At 41.0% G+C, this 27,704-nt stretch overlaps 1 protein-coding gene across 2 annotated transcripts in view; it reads left to right on the plus strand.

Moving 5' to 3' along the window:
• The window catches only part of TRPM3 (transient receptor potential cation channel subfamily M member 3), a 247,270-nt gene extending 220,032 nt beyond the window's left edge, over window positions 1–27,238 (plus strand). For both annotated transcript variants that reach the window (XM_040356686.1, XM_040356694.1), the window contains 4 exons: window positions 7,432–7,582; window positions 15,119–15,318; window positions 19,033–19,165; window positions 23,232–27,238. In XM_040356686.1, coding sequence (XP_040212620.1) covers window positions 7,432–7,582; window positions 15,119–15,318; window positions 19,033–19,165; window positions 23,232–24,666 — 1,919 coding nt within the window. In that variant the 3' untranslated portion in view covers window positions 24,667–27,238. The remainder of the gene's footprint in view (window positions 1–7,431; window positions 7,583–15,118; window positions 15,319–19,032; window positions 19,166–23,231) is intronic.
• The last annotated feature ends 466 nt before the right edge of the window (window positions 27,239–27,704 follow it).

Below are 27,704 nucleotides of genomic sequence, written 5' to 3' on the forward strand. Positions count from 1 at the left end.
TTATATCGTTATTAATAAAAAATACTCCCAGAAGAATGTTGCACCAAAATCCATTTGCAGAGGCCCCTGAAGGATGATCACAAGGCAGAGTTTGTCTTGGTATCAGAGACATGAAGAAATGATCTTTGGTGATGGGGAGACCCTCCAGTCATTGTCCAACTAGGCTGGAATGCAGCTTTTCATCAGCAGAAACTGTGGTGTGGCACTGGAACTCAGAGTCAGCCTATCTACTCTATACTTAGTCCCTAGTAGCATCTAATCTGCCTTGCAACTGGACCTCTAACTGCCAAGGGGCAATTTGATGCCTAACCTGGCTCTATATGCTAGTTACTGAGCCCTGAGCTAAAACTAGCCCAGAAAGGGACAGGGCTGACTAAACCAACAGAAGCTGCATATAAATTCTATTGCAATAAACAGGTTCATTTCTATGTGCCCTTGTGTTGAGCCTATGTTGATTTATGCAGTGTGATTGAACCCTCAGGCCTCGTACACACCAGCGGACATGTCCGATGAAAACGGTCCGCGGACCGTTTTCATCGGACATGTCCGCTCGGAGATTTCGGTCTGATGGCTGTACACACCATCAAACCGAATTCCCAGCGGACAGACAGCGCGGTGACGTGGCGGTGACGTTGACGCCGCCACGTCACCAAACCAGGAAGTAAAATACTTCCACGCATGCGTCGAATCCATTCGACGCATGCGGGAGATATCTGTCCGCTGGTTAGGTGTACTAACCAGCGGACATGTCCGCCCGGACAGCTTTCCAGTGGACATGTTTCTTAGCATGCTGGAAATTTGTCCGCTAGGTTGTACACACGATCGGATCTGTCCCCTGAAACTGGTCCGTGGACCAGTTTCAGCGGACATGTCCGGTCGTGTGTACGAGGCCTCACAGGGAACTTTTACTTAAGTTCCTGTTTCCAAAAGGTTATAATCTAATGTCCCTATTCACATGCTGGTTTGGGTAAAAGTCATTTATTCTACCTCTATGCTTTTGGATTGTTAGAAGAAACCAAAATGCCTGGGGGAGTACTAGGCAAAGCCAGAACATATAAAGTTAGTGCAGATAGTATTTTTAAGGGTAACAAAACTAGGACTCCAATACTGCAAAGAAAATGTACCTTTACATATAATATTCATAAAAAATTGAAAATGTTTCACTGATTAAGTTGGATAACATATTTTGTGTTAGAAGAGCATATGTAGATTCAGATTAAAAAACATGGACTTGAGAAATATACAGTACACATATGGTATGCTACCTGTCTTACATTCATCATCCCTTATCTTATACTGTAAAGTAAAGCTTGAATACCCTACTTACCCTCTTTTTTCCAATAAAATACATATTAAAAGTATGAATGCAATCAGTTCATATTATATCATGTTATTTGGTCAAGCTACATGTTAAACATGGCAATAAATCTCTTTCTTTCTGAACATCCTTTGTGAACCATTGTGTGATCAGATGAAGGGGAACTGATCTCAAACAAAGCAAGTGGACAGCACATGCTGTAACTGTGCTCAGTAAAGGAATGTAGACAGAACAGAAACATTTTGTATTGTGCTCAAATAAGCTTTACAGCAGGGAAGACGTACTTGTATACGCTGTACCAAGGTATGGATTGTACATAATAATGCATATGCCTAGGAGTGTAACAGTGTCACTACTTAGCTTGAAAACTAGAAACAAGCAGACAGGCTTTTTACATAATGATGTATGTGCTTTTGTTGAAAGCAGCATAAGATTAGAAGATTTTATTAAACATTGGCCCAGATTTAAGTAGAATTGCGCGATATTTGCGGGGGAGCAGGGCAACGATTTTGCCCTGCGCCCCCGCAAATATTTTGCGCTGCCCTCGATTCACGGAGCAGTAGCTCCGTGAATTGCTAGGGCGCGCCGGCAAATTTGCCCGGCGTAAGCGCGCGCAAGTTAAATGATCCCGCCGGGGGCGGGAATCATTTAACCACTTACCCCCCGGAACATATTGCTGCCTAAAGACCAGAGTACTTTTTGCGATTCGGGACTGCGTCGCTTTAACAGACAATTGCGCGGTCGTGCGACGTGGCTCCCAAACAAAATTGGCGTCCTTTTTTTCCCACAAATAGAGCTTTCTTTTGGTGGTATTTGATCACCTCTGCGTTTTTTATTTTTTGCGCTATAAACAAAAATAGAGCGACAATTTTGAAAAAAATGAATATTTTTTACTTTTTGCTGTAATAAATATCCCCCAAAAATATATAAAAAAACATTTTTTTTCCTCAGTTTAGGCCGATACGTATTCTTCTACATATTTTTCGTAAAAAAAATCGCAATAAGTGTTTATTGATTGGTTTGCGCAAAAGTTATAGTGTTTACAAAATAGGGGGTATTTTTATGGCATTTTTATTAATATTTTTTTTACTAGTAATGGCGGCGATCAGCGATTTTTTTTTCGGTATTGCGACATTATGGCGGACACTTCGGACATTTTTGACACATTTTTGGGACCATTGGCATTTTTATAGCGATCAGTGCTATAAAAATGCATTAGATTACTATAAAAATGCCACTGGCAGTGAAGGGGTTAACACTAGGGGGCGGGGAAGGGGTTAAGTATGCCTGGGTGTGTTCTTACTGTGGGGGGGGGGTGGCCTCACTAGGGGAAACACTGATTTTCTGTTCATACATTGTATGAACAGAAAATCAGCATTTCCCCTGCTGACAGGAACGAGAGCTGTGTGTTTACACACACAGCTCCCGTTCCCCGCTCTGTACCGAGCGATCGCGTGTGCCCGGCGGCGATCGCGCCCGCCGGGCACACGCACGGGAGTCGGGGGCGAGCGGGGAGCGCGCGCGCGCGCCTCCGGCGGCGCGCACGCGCCCCCTAGTGGCGGCTATACGATAGGACGTATAGCTACGGGCTCTCGCCCAGGAGAGCCGACCTGCCGCCGTATAATGACGGTGGCTGGTCGGCTACTAGTTAAATTAGGCGCGCTCCCGACGTGCATTGCGGCAAATGACGTCGCAAGGACGTCATTTGCTTCTAAGTGAACGTGAATGGCGTCCAGCGCCATTCACGTTTCACTTACGCAAACGCCGTGAAATTCAAATTTCAGGGCGCGGGAAGGCCGGCTATACTTTAGCATTGGCTGCCCCTACTATTAGAAGGGGCAGCCTTGCGCTAAAAGTAGCCGTACGGAAACTCCGTACCTGGCTTGCACGGGGCCCGCGCAAGCTTGTGAATCAGTGGTAGTATGCAATTTGCATACTACACGCTGATACACAATGGGAGCGCCCCCTAGCGGCCCCCGCAAGAATGCAGCCTAAAATCTGCGAGGCATAAGAGCCTTATGCCGCGCAGATTTTAGCCTGCAGTCGGTGTAACGAGGTTCCTGAATCAGGAGCACTCGTTACACCGGAGCAAGTAAGCACTTGCGCTGCGTAACCTATGGTTGCGCGGGCGCAAGTGCTTCTTGAATCTGGGCCATTGTATTTTTATATTTTTATTAAAATGTCACTGTGAAGAGATTGGTATAGAATACTCAAAATAAAAAGCTATAGAGTAGAGATAGGCTCCTTAGAAACCTCTCCATTGATAATTTGTCTGATTAGCCCCATATTTCCAGTTAACAACAAAAATCCCCTTCTATACAGTGGCGTACATGGGGGGCAGCCCCAGGTACAGCCAAGTTGGGGGTGCTCTAGGATTGCACTCCTGCCTACTCAGCACACTACCGCTATGTGGGAATATGCACTTTAAAGACCTCAGATACAGTTGCACTGACTAAACTGAGGCCTCTGCTCTGTTGTGTTATCATAACAGCTGAGGGGAATTCTGGGAAGAATTCCCCTTATTAGGAGCTTGGTGGGGCTGAGTACATTGAGTGGATGGAGGACAATGTTTTTGCTGAAAGGGTTAAAGGAGTGGGGAGGTTTGCTGGAGAAGTTGTGGAGTGATGGGAGAGATTTATTTTTATTGGTGGAGTAGAGGGAGTGGGAGATATTTGCTTGTGTCAGGCCAGGCAGGTCGGCTGAAAAAAAATATATATATATATATATATATTATATATATTATCCAAAAAAAAATATTTTGGTAAGTGTTTTGAAATCCAAAAGTTGTTAGTCCAACACAAGGAAATGTGGAAAGTGCTCATGGATGGGCAGCAAAAATAAAAATTACCAATTTTTGGGCAGAGAGGCCTGTGATTTTGACAGGAAGATTACAATACAAAGTTATGCCGCATACACACGATCGGAATTTCCGACAACAAAACCGTGGACTTTTTTTCCGACAGAATGTTGGCTCAAACTTGTGTTGTATACACACGGTCACACAAATGTTGTCTGAAATTGCGAACGTCAAGAACGTGGTGACGTACAACACTACGACGAGCAGAGAAAAATGAAGTTCAATGATTCTGAGCATGCGTAGCATTTTTGTGCATCGGAATTGCATTCAGATGTTTGGAAATTTGTCAGAAAAATAGAGAACCAGCTCTCAAACATTTGTTGTCGGAAATTCCTACAGCAAATGTCGATGGAGCCTACATACGGTCGGGACTTCTGACCAAAAGAGCACATCGAACATTTGTTGTCAGAAATTCCGATCGTGTGTACGTGGCATTAGTCTTTATTAAGCCCCACTCATGTGTCATGCTGTTTACTGTAATTGTAATCTTTTGATTATGAAGCCGAGAAAAACATTATTTTCAGCAGTGATTCTGTGTGCTCGAGTGTTTCCTTCTGAAATAGTTAACACCTAAGATAATTAAAGTGATATTTAAGTGAAAAATGTCATGCAAACATTTTAACAAATTGACTTTTTCATAGAAATAAGACATTCAAAAATTCTTATCATCATTTATATGCTATACATTTTAATACATAAGAAAAAATCCTTAGTAAATGGAATTACTTTAGTAACTAGACCCCATTTTTTTTTTACTGGTGTGCTTTACCGAGAAATCGCATATATATACATATATATATATATATATATATATATATATATATATACATATATATATATATATATATATATACCATATATATATATATATATATATATATATATATATATGGTATATTATGTCATAAACTACAACATGACATGAATAATATACATTGCTGTTAAAAAGATGGTATAATGGCCAAAGTCAACTACTACATATATGATCTGTCCTTCAAAAATAAACAATTTCCAGTCACTAAATAATCACTTGGAAAGAATTATTGTTACAGAGAAGCATAACATTCCATAGGGGCAACTATATGTATTTGTACATTTTATGTTCATGTCTAATAATGGATAAACCATTTATCTGGCATTTTAAGGAACAATAAATTACTGAAGGAACAAAAATTTCACTCCAGAGATACATCACATTGAAGCACTCCAATAAAAGAAATGGTTTCACAGACAGCTATATTTCATTCATTACTTTTTACTATGACTGCTGGTTACACAATTCACAGTTTTTAACTAAAACCCTTTTCTGCAGTAGCATGAAATAGAAATTATTTCTGGCAATATTTACCCAAAATGAAAGAGATATGTGTGATATTCATGTGAGAATACAGAAAGGAATGAGAAATGTTGTGATGTTAGGAAAAGTAAGTGGTTTAAAGCGGAGTTCCAACCACAATTAGCATTTTTTAAATGTATGTCCTTTCATCCTGCGTTTTTATAATATAAATCTGGTCACTTACTATTTTACAATCTGCCGCCGATCCGCATAGATTTTCAAAAAAGATAGTTTATAAAACTATATCTACACCGTTGTCATTTTTCTTGTGGGCATTGTGAAGCCTATAGGCAATTACTTACTGGAAGTCTTGGATGGGGAGTGATAATTGGACAGCGCACTGCATCCTGGGAAATGATGACACACATTTCCCAGGAGCATTAGAGGGAGATGATGTCAGATTCCTAGGTGGTTTCAAAGGCAGATTTCGTGGGACCGCATAGCAACAGGCATTTCCAGATGAGAATTTATTTTTTAATTTATTTTTTTTTTTTTAGTCGTAAGCTACAGTTTAAAGCAAAATTGTTTTTTTGATGGAACCTCCACTTTAATGTGGTAGAATGGCTTCCAGGTCATTAGCAGAAGAAGGCTTTTTGTGAGGCCAGAAGTGTGTCTGGGGAATATAATTAAAGCCAATAAAGCCCAATTCTGGGAAAAAATTTAATTATCCCTTGCAGTGGGGCTGCACCCACACTGCAATACTTAAAGCGGTCCTCCACCCTAAAGTGGAGTCCCGCTGATCGGAACCCTCCCCCCCTCCGGTGTCACATTTGACACCTTTCAGGGGGGAGGGGGGTGCAGACACCTGTCTAAAGACAGGTATTTGCACCCACTTCCGGCCACACGCTACGGGCGAAAGACGGGCATTCCGTCACATCCCGTCTGTCGCCCGTTGTGTGCTGGGAACACTCGGCTCCCAGCACACAGCGTGTGAGCCAATCAGCGGGCGCAGCGCGACTCGCGCATGCGCCGTAGGGAACCGGGCAGTGAAGCCGCAGCGCTTCACTTCCTGGTTCCCTCAGCGTGGATGGCGGGGGGAGCAGCAGAGTGACGAGCGATCGCTCGTCCTCTGCTGCGATCGGCGCTGGACTCCAGGACAGGTAAGTGTCCTAATATTAAAAGTCAGCAGCTGCAGTATTTGTAGCTGCTGGCTTTTAATATTTTGTTCCCATGGCACATCCGCTTTAACTGCCCATTTAGGTCTTAAGCCTGAACCCCCAGACTAATGCAATTTAGTTTCCCAGATATGTATTTGTCCACGATGAGATGTACAGGCTTTCTGTCTCTTGTAGCACTGTCTCTGCCAGTACCAGACATTGCCCCAAACAGTAGGCTGTTTGGGGCAAGAAACACCTGTCCTTGAGCCAGACAGGCCAGCACACAGACACACATCCCTCCTATTTTTCTTCACACACATAGCTGCTCTCTGCAACCAACTCTACTGTGGAAATAGAGGCACTTCCAAGGCTAACATGTAACTGCTAAGACAGTCTGCATCCAGGGTCAATAACTAGCAGGTAATCACTCCCACAGCTAATTGCCAGAGACGCCCTACTGGGGTTCCCTCATATGATCACATATGGCTCCATTTGTAAGTGTGAATGTGGTCTAAGGATGTGAATATTACAATGCATTCATAAAAGGTCATAGATGTCTAAACTAAAATAAAATAAAAAGGCAGCACCCTACAAGTGAGCATGAAGGCTTGTTAAGGGTACTGTGGAATACATCGCTATCTACTGGAAAATGCTTAATTAATTTGATGCCTTTGGCATGCATTCCATTAGACAGGCAACAGTGACTGTCGTTTTTCTGAAGTGACCTTTCTGCATGAATAAAGCATGAGAGTCTTCCTATGAAGTTGGGACTTTCTACCCCAGAAATTTGTTTTCTGATATAAATCTATACCTTTTTTTCTAGCACCCTGTGGATACAACGAGACAACAGAAGATGGCAAAATAATACAGCATCCCCCGTGCAAGACTGGAGCATGGATTGTCCCAGCAATCATGGCCTGTTACCTCTTAGTTGCTAATATTCTTTTGGTAAACCTCTTGATAGCTGTGTTCAAGTAAGTTTGTCACTTTATGAGCTCAAATCTAAACTATTAGTAAAAGCGGCAGTGGATGCAAACACACAATGAAGTCCCAGTAAAATAATATTTCTAACAAAATGTGCCTAAATCATACATTACTGAAACCATTTCGTATAGGAGGTAAAGAAAGTCACTAATGTTCTAGCTTCATACAACTGTTTAGTTTTCTAATCTGCATTTAAAATAATGGTTAATTTGTATCTGATTAATTCCCATTGATAAATTAGTACTAATGTGTTATTTTCTTCTTTTATCATGTCAAAATTAACATTACATTACATATGTATATATATCAGTGACCTTCTGACCTCTTCTGAACGTTAATAAAATGGGAGTTGTCCCCAAAAATGCAGACGAACCCTATTCTTTTATACAGTCCCAAAGCTTGCTCATATTTTTACAACCTCAAAAGTGTTAATACTTAAAACAGAACTGTGGTCAGGCTATGGATATTCAAATATTTGCATATTCTTCACAAGCCCTCACTAATCTCAGTAACTGCAAACAATTGTTCTTTGAATAACCCCTTGTCTACGTCCACACCACTATGGTGGTTTCTTGGCTCTTTCATCCCGCTGAGCAGCCCAGGACTGCGATAAATGCTTTTGGGATGAAGATGTGTGCATAATTGTCTGCTGCCGTGGAGAGCAGGGAAGACATTAGGGGAGGCTTTTCTAAAACTGGAGTGTGCAAAATCAGGTGGAGCTCTGCACAGAAACCGATAGCCTATAGGTTTCATTACCAAAGCTTAATTTAGGAAGCCAAAGTTAGAAGCTGATTGGCCACCATGCACAGCTGCACCAGTGCTCCAGTTTTAGTAAATCTCCCCCTAGGGGTCTAATAGACCACTGATGTCTCCATAAAGGACCTGTCACTTGCCAGCGCTTTTACATACTGTAGGTGGATTATTAGTTCTCTTGTGATAGCTATATAGTTTAAAAAATACATAAATAAACAAATAATTGTTTAGAAATTGTAGCCCCCATCAACCTGCATTCACACCTGCCTAGGGCACGCACATGTATGTAAACAGCAATTCAGTCACATGTGAGGTATAGCTGCAAATGTGGCAGAGAGAGACATAATTCAAGGTTCATTACTAATGGGTAACTCTAAACCTCTTAACCTATGATAGCTTTTAAAGCATCAAGCCCTGTGCACACGGGCCAGAATCTCGTCAGGAAAAAACTCTTGTTGGCTGAGTCATCGCCTACGACGAGCATGCGCTCGTCACATTCAATGCCGTCGCCGCCATCTTGCTGCACCCTACCTATGCCTAGGAAGCTATGGCCAGGGCTGGGACAAGGCCATTTGGTGCCCAGGGCGAAGATGGCAAACTGCGCCCCCCCCCCCCCCCCCGTTTTTAAGAAAGAATCAATGTTGTTTCAAAACTGGCGGCAATTGATGGGGCAAACTGACAACAAGTGATGGTTACCATTGTTGCCAGTTTGCCCCATCAATTGCCGCCCGTGTGTTCTGCCTGTGTGCCCATCAATTGCCGCCAGTGTGCTGCCAGTTTGTCCCATCAATTGCCGCCAGTGTGACCATCAAACGCAGCCACTGTGCCATCAAACACAGCCACCTAGTGGTTGTGTTTGATGGCACAGTGGCTGCGTTTGATGGGCACAGCTGAGTGGCTGCGTTTGATGGGCACGGTGGCTGCGTGTGATGGGCACAGTGGCTCCGTGTGATGGTCACAGCTGAGTGGCTGCGTGTGATGGGCACAATGGCTGCGTTTGATGGGCACAGTGGCTGCGTGTGATGGGCACAGTGGCTGCATTTGATGGGCACATTGGCGACAATTGATGGCACAGTGGCTGCGTGTGTTGGCACAGTGGCTGCATGTGATGGCACAGTGGCTGCATGTGATGGCATAGTGAGGCTGCAATTGATGTTCTTTTTTTTTTTTTGCTAGTCAGAGAAGGCAAGCATGGCTCAAAATAACACAAACACTTTTTTTTTATTTGCCATTTTTTATTAACAAAGTGCTGGTCACCTCAGTCAGCCTCCTCCACCAGCATACTGGTGGCAATTGATCGGGCAAACTGGCAGCACGCTGGCGGCAATTGAGGGGCACAGTGTGGCAAACTGGCAACAATTGATGGTTACAGTGGCTGCGTTTGATGGGCACAGTGGCTGCGTTTGATGGGCACAGTGGCTGCGTGTGATGGGCACAGTGGCTGCGAGTGATTGGCACAGTGGCTGCGTGTGATTGGCACAGTGGCTGCGTGTGATTGGCACAGTGGCTGCGTTTGATCGGCACAGTGGCTGCGTTTGATGGGCAAAGTGGCGAGAATTGACGAGTGGCACAGTGGCTGTGTGTGATGGCACAGTGGCTGCGCGTGATGGCACAGGGGCTGCGCGTGATGGCACAGGGGCTGCGCGTGATGGCACAGGGGCTGCATGTGATGGCACAGGGGCTGCGTTTGATGGGCACAGTGGCGACAATTGACGAGTGGCACAGTGGCTGCGTGTGATGGCACAGTGTCTGCATGTGATTGCACAGTGGCTGCGTGGGAGAGGCACAGTGGCTGCATGTGATGGCACAGTGGCGACAATTGATGGCACAGTGGCTACGGTTGGTGGGCACATAGTGGCTGCATGTGATGGCACAGTGAGGCTGCAATTAATGTTTTTTTTTTTTACAGAAAAGGCAAGCTCAAAATAACACAAAATCATTTTTTTAAACTGCTTTTTTATATTAAAAAAATTATATTTTTTTTATTAAAAAAATTATGGTCATCTCAGTCCAAACCCCCCCCCCCTCCCCCAAGGGGGGGGGATTGGACTGAGATGACCATAATTTTTTTAATAAAAAAATTAGTTTGTTATTTGTTTTACATTTTCTTACTTTTTACAGTCAGTAGTAGCAGGCGCAGCTAGTGAAGGCAGGCGCAGCTCTGCAGCAAGCTCCTCGTGGCTTGTTCTTCACGCGCCGACACTGCGAGTCCCTGTAGGCTGCGCGAGTCCTCCTCCCTCTCTCACCTCGCCTCCGGCGTGAGCCGCGTGACGTCACACGGCGCACGCCGGAATCAACCAAATTAATCCTCCATGGGGGGGGGGGCGAGGAAACGCAGAGGAGGAAAGGGAGCCTGAGCCAGGAGCGCAGTCGGTCGGCACAAAATTTCTAAAGTGCCACTGCGCTGTCTATGAAACGCACTGCCACTGACACACTGATCCAACTAGTGTGTCGGCCGCGGCTGATTGCGCCCCCCTCTTGTAGAAAATGGTAGCGCCAAGGGCACTCGCCCCTCCCGCCCCTGCCTTGTACCGGCTCTGGCTATGGCAATAGGTAAGTATACACACTCTCGGGTTTCTCGGCAGGAAAACACCGCAGAGAATCACAACGAGAAAATAGAGAGCAGGTTCTCTATTTTTCTCGTCAATATTTTAGGCAGTTTTCTTGACAAGAAACATGAAAGCCTCGTACACACGCTCGGTATACACTGCAATAAAGCTCTGCCAGCAGTTTTCTTGCTGGTTCTTGTCGACTAAACCGAGATTGTGTACGAGGCTTTACACAGACAATTTTGGGTACTGTAGCCTTTCACCATTTTACGGGTGCACACATTTTAAAGGTTTAACATGTTTGGTACCTATTTCTCAATGCAACCCCATCAGTTATATTTTGTAAAAAAAAAATGTATTTTGTTGAGCTTATGCACTGAATTTTATTGCCCCTGCCACCATTTGGTTATACAGAGCCTCTGAAGAAATTATATAACTGGAGATCTAAAGTAAATTTCTAGCTAAAGAAATGCAAATTGTATCATTTGTGAAAAAAAGATAACATTGCTCTGTAGTAGTTAGAGTTCAGAGAAAATTAACTTTTTTCTTCCTTCAAGTGGGGACTCATCACTTTGGTGTCACCCTCCACCTTTTCACCTGCTCTGTGTTTATATTACACATTTATGACAGGAGGGAACCAAATGATTTAGGTATAGAAAACAAAAGTGAAAGTTTTTATTTTCAGAACTTTGAGGATACATTACTCTGAGTTGCCTGCAGCTACAGAGGACAGTAAGGGCTTATTTTAAATTCATTTTATATACAAGTATTAGTTGTTTTTCTTTTGTACATATTTCCATGATGAATTGTTTTTAGGATTTATTTAGAGGTACGGAGTTGTATAGAGAGTTTAAGACATAATGGTTTTCAAATGTTTTAGCATATTCCTTGTAAAATGTTTTGTTGCTTCTAGGAGCAACCAATAGCTAAATGTTGATGCCTCCCCTCTTCGAAAGAAAACCTCTCTCCGTAACACCTGGCAATGTCAGTTGGGACAATAGTATAATTTATCCTAACAAAAAGTATGTCTAAATTAAGAACAGGCAGCAGGGGAGCTATTAATGTAGTCAGCACATTGCTGGAGATCAGTGCTGTGAATAGAAGATGCCAGAGAAGAGCAGCGGTTTTAATTTTAAACCTTAATCCTCCAGCTAGCTACTCAGCTGCTCACCAGGATTTTCAGCATCAGCTGTATAACATCTTAGGCCCCGTACACACGACCGAGTTTCTCGGCAGAATTCAGCCAGAAACTCGATCGGAGCTGAATTCTGCCGAGAAACCCGGCGTGTGTACACTTTCGGCCGAGGAAGCCGACGAGTTCCTCGTCGAGCCAAATAGAGAACATGTTCTCTATTTCCTCGTTGTTCAATGAGGAAAGTTGGCTCGCCGAGATCCTCGGCGGCTTCACACAGAACTCGACGAGCAAAACGATGTGTTTTGCCCGTCGAGTTCCTCGGACGTGTGTACGGGGCTTCAGAGCTTTGGTGTAAATTCTTAGTCCTCCCACCAATTTTACCATCCCAGCCAGCAAGTGCTGATCATGGTCTTGTAGTTTGTAAAAAAAATTATATTTTTAATCAAATTTTATTACATTATTGCACAATAACTTTACGAACTTAATACAAACTTCTTTAAACTGTTGCTTTTTTAAATAAATTCAAATCTTAACTGCTATCCAACCATATAACATAGATATATGGCAGCAAGGTATCTCTGCTGCGCCAGGTCACGTACTAGGTAAGTGATCTGGCACTTCTGGGTAGGGGGTCGGCACGTGCCACTGGCGACGTGGCTGTTCTGTGATTAATCACACCAGATGACGATCAGTGTGTGTCCCGGCCAATGGATTAACGCCGACACCAGCCAATCATTATGAATTTGAACAGAAAAGAGCCATGCCTATGTAAACGAGGCCTGTCCTGTCAGCAGGGAAGTAATGGATTTTCTTTCCTCACAAAGCAGGGAATTCATTACTTTCCTTAGTAAAAGCACCTCACACAGTACACCAAAACACTGTCTAGGCACACACATTTAACCCATGAATTCCCTCTAGATGTTTAACCCTTTCCCAGCCAGTGTCAGTACAGTGACAGTGCATATATTTAACGCTGATCATGTATTAGTGTCACTGGTTCCCAAGAAGTGTCAAAAGTGTCAGTTAGTGAACAAATGCCCTCCGCAATATCGTAGTCCTGCTATAAGTCACTAATTGCTGCCATTACTAGTAAAAAAATAATAACTAAAAATTCCAGTTTACTTTTGCACAAGCCAATCAATATACACTTAATGGGACTTTTTTTTATTTATTTACCAAAAACATGTAGCAGAATATATATTGACCTAAATTTATCAAGAAATATGATTTTTTACATATTTTTTTTATTGGATGTGTTTTATTGCAGAAAGTAAAAAATATATTTATTTATTTATTTTTTCAAAATTGTTTCTTGTTTTGTTTATATTGCAAAAAAATAATAACACAGTGGTAATCAAATACCACCAAAAGAAAGTTCTATTGGTGGGGAAAAAAAGAAATTTTGTTTGGGTACAGCATTCTATGACCGTATCACAAAAGTAACAGTGCCGTATAACAAAAAATGGCCAGGTCATGAAGGGGGGGGGGGGGGGTAAATCTTCTGGAGGTCAAGTGGTTAAACATGATCACTTCTAAGCTGAGAAGAGACTCTGAGATTTTCAGCCACAGGAATACTGTGGGAGGTATACTGGGTTAATGTCAAAGTGCTGTCCAAGATGACCAGAATCTCTAAACTGAGGCCTTGTACACACAATAGGTTAAACAGAGGACAAAACCGATCGTGTGTGGGCCCCATAGGTTATTTAACCATCGGTTAAAAAAAAGCCAACTTGCTGGAACGATCGGGTTTAGGTAAGAAAAAGGGGGGCTCTGGGGGGTGCAGCAGCACAGAAGCTTTTTCACCGTATTGCATAGAATGCAAAACCAACGAGACTGTACAACTCATTTAAGACATGCGCTGGGGTTTTACTGCTGTTTAAGACTCTGGGATATTTCCCCTCATTTCTTGTCCTGATTGCAATGTTGTCACCAAGGCAGGAAATTAGGGAAATTTCCATAAGTGACAAAGACAGTAATACAAAAAATAAGTTTCAGTAGATTAGGGAGGGGTAGAAATCATATTAGCTTTTGATTGCTGGGTTTCTGTTGCAGATTTTCCCTCACTTCCTGTTTAGTGATTACATTGTAGCCAGAACAAGAAAGTGTGGGGTGGGGGGTACCCTAAGTTGACCAGATTTTAAAATAAAAACCGGGGACATATATATTTCTTTTTACTAGTAATGGCGGCAATCAGCGACTCTCTGCCCATCGCCGCTGCCGCCGGCCTCACAGTCTGTCAAGTCTTACTCTCCGGGCCACGGCTACTACTGGGTGGGGAGCGGAGGAAGATCACTCCGCCAGGAAAGGCAAGGAGATAGGCAGGTGGCTGGCCGGGGCTTGAGCCAAGGCAGAAGAACATGCGAGCGGGAGCGGAACGGGCATGCACCAAAAACTGAAGAAATATTCCCTCTGTTTCGACCAGCACATGATTATCAGAGAGGGGCACAGACAATGAAAAAAATACACCAACCCCCCCCCCCCCCCAAAACTAGTAGGAGCGGCATAGCAGGGGTGTGTAATTCAGATTTTTTTTTTATTCTGCACTGACGTCTTTGAAATTTTTCCAGCCCCTGTTCAAATCCAATCTGGGGACAAATCCGGGGATGGCCTTGGTCAGGGGACAGTGTCCTCAATCTGGGGACTGTGCTCAGAAACTGGGGATGTCTGATCACCCTAGGGTACCCTCAACAATTCCTCAGACAGCAATAAAACTCTGACAGAAGTTTTAAGTTACTCTATCCAAAACTAAAAAGAAAACATTTTAGGTTGGTGGTATGCTTTATCAACACATGCCCTGTAGCAAAAGACACAAGTGAATAGTAACAGCCTTGTTGAAAAAGCAGTAAAAATGCAAAGTGCAGCAGCCCACAGCAAGCAATCAGAAGTCATTCTTGTCTATGTATAACTTCCTTAAAAATAAATTGGATTTGTTGTTAGGTGTTCATTTATTCTGCCATTCTCTTTTGCACTTTAATATAAGTTTGTAATCAATCTCTGAAAACAGTTGTAATGTCCAAATAGTTTTTTTGTTTTTGTTTCACTTGGCCTTGAGTAATCACTTCAGTTGATTCTGGTATTTTTCTTTCCAGCAACACGTTCTTTGAAGTCAAGTCCATATCAAACCAAGTTTGGAAGTTCCAGAGATACCAGTTGATAATGACATTTCATGAAAGGCCTGTCTTGCCTCCTCCTTTGATTATTTTTAGCCATTTCACTATGATATGTAAACACTTGTGCTGTCGCTGGAGAAAGAATGAAAGTGATCAAGAAGAAAGAGACTATGGATTAAGTAAGGCTTGCACTATAAAATATATATATATATATTTTGTATAAGTACATAGCACTATATAAGGGAATGCAATCATCCTGTATAACTGCAGCAAAAACATGTCAAAATAAGTGACTAAAAGAAACTCTTGATCAATGTAACACTGACATAACAGTATGCCCAGTAGAGTTTTACAATCGCCCCCCTCTTCTCTGAACAGTAACTTGCAATGCCTTTGGTGCCTACTGTAGTGACAAGCTATGTTAAAGATTTAAAGGTATACACAAATCAAACTTTAAAATTAAGCATGCCAATGTTGTAAATACAGAGGTTTTTATTTACTTTCCTGGGCCTTTTCCTTCCTTCCCATCCAAACATTGCACCATGTAAAATCCTTCGGTTACAAATAACCTGGTATTGTTTATCAGTCCCTTCACACTATCCTGATCCATTGCAATGTGTAAACATCTGGTATGTTGCAAATATCTTTCACATTAGCATGCACTGTATAATTGGCTGCCAAATCACTCCTGAAGGCTCACAGCCAGCACATGTTTTACACTTGTCTTCACATAGGTGTGCGCAGCCTTTGACATTAGGGCGTGCACCCCAAAGCTCAAACACATTCTACTGATCACTCACAATGTTCATTCAGAAAGGGAAGGGGCCATTAAATGGCATATTTACTGGCCCCTTCTCCAACTCATCCTAAAACATCCACAGCAACAACCGGTGGGAGAGTGGGGAAGCCGGCAGTGCTGTGGGGGGAAGGAGGGGGAGCCATGTCAGTAGGGGGAATCTGTATCTGCACAGAGTGATTAGGGTGTGCCTGGGCACACCTGGCACACCCTGTGCATATGCCTATGTGTCTTTACAAACAGATAAGAGTTTTATGCAAGCTATTTCACTAATATGTATTTGTCCCTAACTCCTGAGGTCTTTGAGAACTAGAGTTAAACATCATTGGTCTCGTTCTTAAATTAAATCCAAACCCACTCAATAAAATTTTAGCATGATAATGTAATTTCAAAATGTGTTTCAATCTAGTTAAATATGCGGTTTTAGCCACTTAACGATCAGCGATGTAACCGTACGTTGCTGGACTTTCGGTGGTTATAGTGGGATGACGACTGCATAATTTTCTAGAAAAAAACACACATTTTTACAAAAGTGGCAAAAAAGTCCTGAAGCTGAAGGAGTTAATAAATAATCTCATGTGGCATAAATAAAGTGGGGTCACCCCATGCCCTTCCTTTGACAGTCATGTGTCTCTGCATACATCAGCAACTACGGGGAATGGTTGAAGATAGAGATGGTGGTCTTAGCTGCTGACTTGCAAAGCACACTTTGCAAGCAATTAACAACTCTGTGTAGTGTGCTTAGGCAAAATATTTTAGGGACGTGTGTTCAAACAAGTTTATAGAGAGGATAAGGAATATACCTGTATTTTCACTTCCCATTGGGAATGTAAAATTAAGAACAACTCAACAACTGGAGTTGTAACGCACTGTACTACCACATTATTTTTGCAATGTGAAGGAAAAATGTATTCCTTAAAGTGGAACTTTATATTGGCAAGGATGATTTCGAGGCACCTAAAAATGAACTTCCTTCTATGAAATTACTACTTTATTATAGTGAAAATGACCATAAAAATATTAGCCTTTTTCAGACCAATCAGCTCCAATTATGTGATCATGGTTCATGTTTTAGCTACAAATAAATATATGCAAAATTTTATTTTGAGAAAAGTAAAAGGTATCTGTCAGAACAGATATATTGATGTTGCCATTGCTTAAATTTTTTGAGGCTATCACCTTTTTATTTCCTTCTTTTATATCTGAGTCACAAGGAATGTATTTACATATCAAGTTTTAGGACTTTACAATAAGAATCTAAATGTGTACACACTGAGCATACATTATATTATTCTTTCAAGCAGGGCCATAAAAAAAAATACTGTCAGCTTTTCGAAAATTTTAATTTTTTCATTTACAGTATTTTGAAAAGCATGTGCAAGTCGCCACTCCCTAACAAACTAATATTATTATAGCACAATAAACAAACTGTGTAATAAAATAAGAGGATCGTTCAGAAGAGAAAGTAGCTTTAATCATTTGTCATCATACATCAGGAAATTAAATAATCTCCAAACAGGAAGAATCCCTTTTCTATGTCAGAGGATTACATTTCTGCAGGATCTGAGTGCCAGGAGTCACACATGGCACAGTGAGAGAATATCTCTCAGATAATTGTCATTCTGACCTTGTCTTCACTCTTCCGTGAAGCTTATGATAACGTTTATTAGGACAACATATGCGCTAAAGGGTAACTCCACTTTCATAGGGAAAAAAAGTGTGGGGAAAAAAATATATAGTGTATGCGATTGTTACACAAGTCATATTGTAATGGAATGTTATTAAAAATGACCTTTCCTTTTCAATCTGCAGCCACTGTAATTCTCTGTAAAATGCAATGCAATATGGCAACCTGGAGGTCTTCTCTACACAGATGGTGTACAGTAAGCCCCCCAGATATGTCATTTTCTGACGTTTCAGACGCCAAATACTTCTAAATGCGGCCAAACGCGGTATCCCGCATTTAGCAGCGCTTCGTTTATAGACGTTTTTCGTTGTTGACCATTAAAAAAAAACTTCTAAACACAAATACGCCAAAACGCACCATGTAAATGCGGCAAAACGGACGTTTTAAACGTGGGTTACTATCTGTCAAGTTAAATCATTAAGGAGAGGTTGTAAAAACGTCCCGTGTACATGAAGCCTTAGGGTGGTCTATTTTTTATTTAAATTGAATATTAAAGCAGCGGTAAAGAGTACTCATCCCACACATGCTGCAATAAATGCTCAAGGGTCCAGAACAATTTTTGTTCATTGGCGACCTAATTGTAAACACTGTGTTTACATTTTTTTTAAAGTAACATGCCTTAAAGCAGACCTTGCCCCCCCCCCAGGTAAAATATATACTTATTTTAGACCTTGGCCTCCACTCTTCTCACTTGGGTGCTGGTGACTTCTCTTAGACTTCGCTGTGGACATGTCATCTATGAGTGGGACCATGAAGAATCCCATAGATCTGATTTAATCCCTGGGATTACTTTATATTTGAGGTGAGTGAGTGAGAGACTTGTAAAGCGCAACACATGCGAACTGAATCGCCTCTGGGCGCTGTATCCATTTCATGGGTAAGGAACCCCTTGACCTCAGAAGAGATGAGTTTTAATCTTTCTCCTGAAGGCCAAGTGGTCCGACTCCAGTCGGATGGTGGTTGGTAGGTCAATGTATAAATTTAGGGTGGTCTATTTTTCATCTGTGTTGACTATTAAAGCAGCGTTAAAGTGTCATTAAACCCGCATCGGTAAAAGCTAACAATAAATACTGTATTACATGCTTTTCATACTAACTCAGTCACTAGAGACTCATTTTCTGTATTCTGAAAAAAACCTGGTTGATCCTGCTAGTGCACATGCTTAGTTTTCAGTGTATTTCTATGCTGAGCATTTCTACCCTATCAAATCTGAGCAGCCCATGTGACTATAGAGTCACACATGTGGGTGTATACACTCTGGTAAATGACATCACAAACAAAAGATGAGCCACTGGCACATTTACTATATTGTATAATCTGAAACATGTTCAGCATGAAATGGACAATTTCAGTATAGCAGAAGATTTCTCTAGACCAACATAATACTCTTTGTGCTTTTTCCCCCAACAGAGTTATTTATAACAGAAGATGAACTAAAAAAAGTACATGATTTTGAAGAACAGTGTATTGAAGAGTATTTCCGAGAAAAAGATGACCGGTTTAACTCTTCTAATGATGAAAGAATAAGAGTCACAGCAGAAAGGTGAGTATGTGGTTTTCTATCATATCTTAACAGTAGCTTTTATTACAAATATTCATAAAACAACACTGTTGCTAGGGAAAAAAATCATTTAGATCAGACACGAACATATCAAATACCAGTGGCCATTAGACATGTGCAGAACAAAAAAATGTGTTTCAGATCGACTAGTTAGGTTACTAATTTTGTTGTGTTGCATTTGTAACTAAATTTGTTTTGTTTGGTTTGGTTTATTCGTTTTCGACCAGATTAAAATTTCTCCAATGGATTCCAATTATTCTAATATAATTTGAGTCGAAAATATCGAATTGATATAAAATTTATTGTGAAGAATAGCTGATTCTATTCAAAATTCGAATTTCGAAAGATAGGGCTATATTCTTTCTACTCTATGCTATTCAATTTAAAATTAGAATTTCGGAGGATGGCTATATTATTTCTTAGGGCTGTGCAAATTAACTTTTAATTAATCGAATAATCTTGAATTTTTTTGATCGATCAAAATCTTTTTGATCGATTACAATTCTTTTGATTGGTACTAACCTCTCCGCCGGCTTCTGGGCCTTCAGGGAGTTCCGTCGGAGATCCAGTAACGTCACGGAAACCGGCGGGGCTTGCCATGTCCATCTGAAGGGCTCCTTTGCTGTGCCTTCATATCTGCATGCCGGCGGGACCTTACTATCTGCCACACGCAAGAGCTGTTACACTTCCCTCTATTACGGTGTCATGCGGAGTCCCCCAGGGATCCCCTCTGTCGCCTGTTCTGGTCAATATCTATCTTCGCCCTCTTTTTGAAATCATCAGTAACCAGAAGTTACTTTACCACTCTTATGCAGATGACACACAACTATATTTTCGCATCTGCAACAAAAAGGATCATTATCTTGGACTGGAGAAATGCCTTACTTTGATAGGAAAGTGAATGACAAAGAGTTACCTTAAACTCAATGGCTCAAAAACAGAACTTCTCCTGTTTCAGGCCAATCGGAAGATTCATCCCGCAACAACATGGACACCCCCGCCCATTCTGGGAAAAACTATCACCCCTAACACCAAAGTCAAAAGTCTCTGAGTCATCTTCGACACCTACATGACAATGGATGCACAAATAGGGTCAGTAGTCAGCGGATCCCACCATCTGCTGCGCCTTCTACGCAGACTCATTCCCTTTATCCCAAAAAAAGACATAGCAGTCGTGGTGAGGACACTTATCAACTCCAGACTTGACTATGCAAATGCCCTCTATCTCGGACTCCCAAAATACCAAATCACTCGTCTGCAAGTCGTTCAAAATACGGCCGCTCGACTTGTGACTGGGAAAAAACCTTGGGAATCAATCTCACCTTCACTGAGATCCCTTCATTGGTTGCCAGTAAAAGACAGAATCACTTTCAAGGCACTCTGTCTAACGCATAAGTTTATTCTGGGAAATGCCCCCCAATATCTATGCGAGAAACTAAAAGGTCATAACACCAATCGCATTCTGCAATCCACCAACCAAAATCTACTCCAGATACCCAAGTCCAAAGGAGAACGAAGATTTGCGGTCCAAGGACCCAGACTATGGAACGCTCTACCAACCACCATCCGATTGGAGGTAAACCACCTGGCCTTCAGGATAAAGATCAAGACCCATCTCTTCTGAGGGCCCAGGGAATGGATACCAAGCGCCCAGAGGCGATTCAGTTCGCATGTGTTGCGCTATATAAGTTTCTCACTCACTATCAACCTGGGATTCTACAGCCATCCACTGGGAGTTGTGATAGTTCCCTTCTATCTACATGCCGACGGACTGATGTTAACCTCTCCTCATCTGGATTCAGCAGTGGTATCGTTGTACACATTTTTATACCAGTATCATACTTAGCTACATGTTTTTATGACTGCTTTTGGTACCGTTTGGTATTACTCGCACCATTTTTACAGTTTATGTAGCTACATCGATTTTATCTCCAGTGCAATATTTATTTTGCTACCTACTTGAAGACTTTAAAAGTTTTAATGCTATTCCCATCGAGCGCTGACTTTGTGTGTTTTTTGTATCCCGCTTTCCATTTTTCCAGTTGTTGGTAGCTGCACTGGGAATCAGCCTGCAAGGAGGAGATCAGCTAAAAGTAGTTGGATCTGTATGTGCGTTATAATTAATCGACATTATTCGATTAATCGATTAAAAAAAAAAAACGATTAATCGAACAGAAACATTTTGATCAGTAACAGCCCTATTATTTCTATTTGATTGTGTTCTATTACATTCCAAATTTTAAATTTCAAAATTTGAATTTTGGAAGAAGGCTATATTCTTTCTATTTTATTCTATTCTAATCTATTCATTTTTTTCCTATTCTATTCTTTTCCATTACATATTTTTTATGTTTTATTCCATTCTTTTTATTTTCTATTCTATTCAGTTTTATTATATGCTATTCTATTCCTTTCTATTCTATTCTTTGCCACTCTATCATATTATATTATTTTATTTTCCATTCTATATTATTCTATTCTGTTTAATTCTATTCTTTTATATTCTATTCTAGTCTACTCTGTAAAGCAACCTAAGTAGGAATCATCATCTTATTTAACTTGTATACCTTGTTTATACAGTATTTATTTCAATGTTTCCATTCGAAATTATATTAGAATTTGGATAATTAATTTCATTATAATTTTTTTTCGGATTTGTTGAAATTCATTGCTACTGTTATTTGGAAATACATCCATTTTATTTGAATTTTGATTTGTAACAAAACAAATTGCACATGTCTAATGGCCATAGCCTTCCAATTGGGTGAAGATTAGAGTAGTAACCTACTGGGAGGAAAAATATTACTAATATATTTTTTTTCTTTCACTTTATAAATGTCTAGCTGTTTTAAATGATTTTGTTTTGGCCAGTTTAATAGATAGATTTATGATGTATGATTCGACATTTCTTTCTGGTATATACCTTATAGCAGGAATGAGTAACTATGAGTAGATGTGCTATATCAAACTACATAAATCAGAGACTTTCATTGACCTTCTTCAGGTTGTTGAAATTAATCTGTCTCAGGCTGTCTGCAAAGGGTTAAAACCACATCTCAGTTGTTGGTATTTTTATCTCTATTGCTAGCATGTCTGTACTAGAACTTTGAGCTGGTCTTAGGCCCCTTTCACACGATAAGCCTGCTTGGATCCGCATGTACATTTTTCAGGCAGATCCGAGCGGCCACCCATTGACTCCTATGGGCAGGCATTTGTCAGCAGAGATGTGTCTGCTGACATCCGTCTGCCATCTGATCCGCTCAGGACAGACATATGGCAATACGTTCACCATCCGTCTCATGGATCGGATGATAGCTGATGAAAATGGACATGCTGTTTATTTTCATCCGATCTCCCCGTAGAAATCAGTGGGGCTCTAACAGGTCCCACCCTGCTCAGTGAGCAGAGACGGACCTGTCATTTGCCGGCTCAGTGTAGATCAATGGAGCAATCTCCCGCTGATCTGGTGAAGTCCGCTGAGCCGTTTTTTCCCCATGTCAAAGGGGCCTTAGGGTGCAAAATTTATATGCACAGCAAGTTTAGGCATTTTTTATGTGAACTTCCTGACCCCTTTCTCATTATGGACGCAACCTGTCATTACTCGCCTATCTGAATTTACCTCTGTTTGCATTAAAGTATGTCTAATTGGCTCTTGGTCTAATCTTTGGCTGTCTGATGAAACTGCTCATCTTATGATTTTTCAGGCGCTGACTATATCTTTTTTCATAGACTATGTTTTTTTTTTGAAAATTTTTATCATCTGACCGCAGGTAGCGAGTGCAGAAAACTCATCATTGGTTCTTTGTGAATACTGCATTATCCTTATACTCTCTGTCTTATGGCTGACATAAGACCTGCCCTAACCCAGTTACAGTTAGATGTTAATACTAAATACTAGACTATCTAAATCCAAATCCACATATGTAAATATCTAGAAAGCTAGTTCATGTATGAAAGCATAAAAGCAGAATATGCATTAAAAAAAAGGAAAAAGGAAATAGTGTTTTATACAACAAAAAAAGAGTTATACATATATTTTCTTTTTCAGAGTGGAAAATATGGCTATGCGCCTCGAAGAGGTCAATGAAAGGGAACATTTTATGAAGGCATCTCTCCAAACAGTAGATATAAGACTTGCTCAGCTTGAGGAGCTGCTGGGAAGAATGACTACTGCACTAGAAAAATTTACAGGAGTAGAAAGAGTAGAGAACAATAAACCAAGGTCTAGAACTTCCTCAGATTGTACTGATGCTGCTTATATGGTTAGACAGAGCAGCTTTAATAGTCAAGAAGGGAATGCCTATAAAATGCATGAAATTATAGACCCTGTTGGTGAAGAACCATTGTCCCCTACATCACCCACCCTTGTACCTCGAATGAGGAGTCAGTCTTTTTATTCGACAAATATAAAGGACAAAACTGGGTTAGAAAAATTTGATGGTTTCTTTAAGGAAAGAACTTTAAGCCTACACCGTGCTATAAGCTCCCACTCTATATCTAAGGATATAAAACCTCCGCCGTCCCCATTAAACTCTTTGTCCGTAGCTCCAGAGTCAAGGAGGCCTTCTTCTTGCATAGACATATATGTTTCAACAATGGATGAGGCACAGTTTGGCATAGACTGTGGAGAAAGTTCAATGAATGTAGGTTGCAGTGATCACTTTGCAGATTCAGCTTTCATTAGTCGGGGCTGTAGTTCTTCTGGTCATTGTGGGGAGAGAAGATGCAGCAGAAATCCTAGCTATGAGGAAGGTACAACAACGGACACCCTTGGAAACATTTCAGAAACCACAAGCTTGCCACGTGGCCAAAATCCCTGGGAAACAGACCCTCCAATGTATCATACAATAGAACGCTCTAAAAGCAGTCGTTTTCTAGCTACATCTCCTTTTATCCTAGAAGAAACGCCTATAGTAAAATCTCAGAGTTTTATATTTTCACCCTCTAGAAGTTATTATAACAATCTTGGTGTACCAGTAAAGACTGCAGAATATACAAGTATCACAGACTGTATAGATACCAGGTGTGTTGGCAATACACCCCAAGCAACTGCTGAAAGGTCCACATCTCCAGGATGTGTTCGAGAAAAGGTGGAAGACCTTAGCTGCTGCCATCCGGAGAGAGAGGCTGAGCTTAGTCATCCCAGCTCAGAGAATGAGGATCCTGATGCAGATGGGAAAAACAAATGCACACCTTCCCAAGAAAGTTCATCATCAAGAACGATTTTCAATAATTTATCTTTTCCAAAGATTGAAAGGGCAAACAGTTACTCTGCAGAGGAACCCAGTACAGCGTATGGGCACACAAAGAAGAGCTGTTCAATAAGTGATAAACTAGACGCACCGCGTACTTCTTCAAGCCTTAGAAATCCATTCCAAAGGAGTAAGTCATCCAGACCTGAAAGCAGAGGAGACTCTTTATCTATGCGTCGACTTTCAAGAACGGCAGCCTTTCGTAGTTTTGAAAGCAAACATAAGTTCTAAAACTATTTTGTACTAATTGAAAAGGGAAAAAAATGTAAGCGTTGCCTACCCACAATATTTTCTATCACCATACAGTGACCTCACCGTGTGAATCATTAAGTGAAAAACCCACCACTGCCACATGCCAAGCAATCACTTTACTTTTCCTGTCCAAAAACTATATTTAGTATAATTTTCAATACATAATGGTCGAGTCTGCAATATAATGTGATTCACGTGCATTTTAAATTGTACAAATATTTAAGCCTCTTTTCCAAGGGTTTTTATGAACGTATCTCAATTTCACAAAGCGGTATATCTACCTTGATTCTTGGAGTATGTTAAGAAATTTGCACAGCACAGAAGGACTTTAGCATTGAAGCACATATATAATGTACTTGATATCTCCTGTGTTTGCTCTCTGTTAAAAAGCCTCTATTGTCCTGTTTAGTGTATTCCACAACAGGAGATCTCAGGTCTGAATCCTGTCCTGCCAACAACACTTCAGTCTTTCATGTCAGAAGAGCAAACATGACAACATAATTGCAGCATGATTAATGGCCTGCCTGTTCTGTATTAGCTTCCAGTGCCACACAACTATTCAATTTTTTCCAAAACAAAAACAAAAAAAGAAAATGAAAAAATGCCTTTTGTATTGTTAACAGCATAAAGTTTTATCTTACATATGTATATATCCAAATAAACTGTCTTTAATGGGCATTCTAGCACAGTCAAGCAAGCTCAGGATGAATGTAATTTCATGGCTTAATGTAATATATTTATTTTTTTACCATGTGTTGTCAATACAGTTGCCTAAGTAAACGCATGCTTTAAAAGCAGTGGTGATATTATGACGATACATGTTTGTGAGAGGAGTGTGATATGCTTAACCTCACTGTTTCGTTTCTGTGATTTTGTTTTTTTTATCTAAATTCTGTGTTCTACGATCACTGCCAGAGTAGTTAACCTTTAAACCTTCAGATTCATTACATAAAAAAAATGAATTGAAAAATGTGTTTACTTTTTTAAAATACATAAAAGTATTTTGTTTACTGTACTCGGGGCCTGATTTACATAGGCAGAGCTTGTAGGCACACACCTTAAGCCCATCCTTTACCCTTAGGTGCAAATGACTGACAGTGTTCTCAAAGTTTTCTTTTTCACTCACAAGGTAGAATATATGTAAATAGTGACAAACCTTACTAGGGGACGAGCTTACTAACAAACCTATTGCTAAAAATTACCCTAACTGTACTACAAACTAGGTGGAAGTTTGTCAGTGCACGCATTTATATTATAAAAAAGGTACCCAAAATTAAATCAAAGTGAAGGTTAGTGACTTGGACATTAACCATGGAAAGGTAATTTATTGTGTGCATGTGAATAACAATTTTGTAATATATTTATGGCAATGCAAACTACCAGAACAAGTAAATAAGCAATGTGTCTCAATTTAAGCTTTAGTTTCTTCACTTAGACCTTACAAAGTTGCTCGTATTACAAAAGCGATGGATAGAATGTAATTAGTTGGGAAATCACATATTTCTTATAGATGCCTAGGGGTCATATACAAATGTAAGGCTACTAGAACTAGACAGTGTTTAGTGCACTTGTTTAAACAGGTTGAATGGGGCATACAAGTGAGTGTTTTTTACCTACCATGCCGCCCCCACCACCCTCCACTTATTCACACTGAGTGCCATTGCCTTCTATTACACTATATAGAATAATAGATTCTGTCTATCTATAGAAGGCAGTTAGTCATAGGTGTGTGCAATGGGTGTAGTGGGTGTGCTTGGGCACACCCTAATCCAGGGGGGGTGCTTTGGTTTACCCTCATCTCTGCGACCATCTCTGTCACCAGGTCAGGAAGGTCTGTCTTTGACTTTCTACCCCGGCTGCCATGTTCCTGTAGTGCCTCGCACTTAGCATGCTGAGACTTGCAGCCAGTAGGGACGCTAAGATGTGCAGTATCTCCCCAGGCTGAGGAGGTGGTAAACTGGGTGGGGGTGTTGCCGAACTCTCCCTTCTATACACTCACCCTATGTTCACACTTTAAATGAATGGGCTGCTGTGCCGGCATTTCTGCAAAAAAAGTGCATAAACCTTTTCAAAAATGCAGCCGCAAGGAAATCAAAAAGACCATGAAATTTCCCTGCAGTTCCCACACCAGCAGACACGTTGAGTGCTGAGATGCGTGGGAGGTGAGGGAACCGATGCAGTACCCGCACCCGCAGCAACACACATAGGTGTGAACCTAGCCTTGCATATGGCTGCTCTGGCTGTTCGAGCAGCTGAAACCAGATAGGAGGCAGAGCAGAGATGGCAGCGTTGGAGTCTTCTACTTCCAGTAATGTGGTAAGTGGCTGAAGGGGGAGGTCTTCCTTAATCACTGCAGGAATTTCCTCTATGCTCCTTCTGTGCTTTTTCAAGCCTTACACGACACATAAAGAAATGGAGAACTTCTCCCAGTTCTCCCACTACATACTGCCCACTGACTGGCTATCCACACTGCACACTGCTCCTCACTGACTGGCTGTTCTCACCGCATTTTTGTTAAGTTAAGAAAAACAAAAGTGTTTGTTCACATTGATAAGTGTCTATTTAAAAAAATGTTTGTGTATATATGTAAATATATTTATATATATATATATATATATATATATATATATATATATATATATATATATATATATAAAAGTGTGTGTGAATATATATATATATATATATATATATACAGGGCTTTTTTTCAGGGGGAACTTGGTGGAATGGAGGGTGTGTGTAGTAGGGGGTGGGGTTTTGTGGGGTCATGGTTAAGTTCCAGCACCTATTATTTGAGAAAAAAAGCCCTGTATATATATATATACACAAACACACCCACATGCACCCATGTGTATTTAAACTTGCACTAATGCAATAGGCTTTGCACACCTATGCAGTTAGTAAAAGCTTTTCTTTGTGAGGACTGGTGTTGTCTAGGTTTATTGATTATGTAAAGAGTGCCTGAGCCATGTTGGTAGTTTTTGGAGAAGTTGAACAGTCAGGTGTTATGCACTTCA

Source organism: Rana temporaria, chromosome 1, assembly GCF_905171775.1.
Source record: "Rana temporaria chromosome 1, aRanTem1.1, whole genome shotgun sequence".
Classification (NCBI taxonomy): domain Eukaryota; kingdom Metazoa; phylum Chordata; class Amphibia; order Anura; family Ranidae; genus Rana; species Rana temporaria.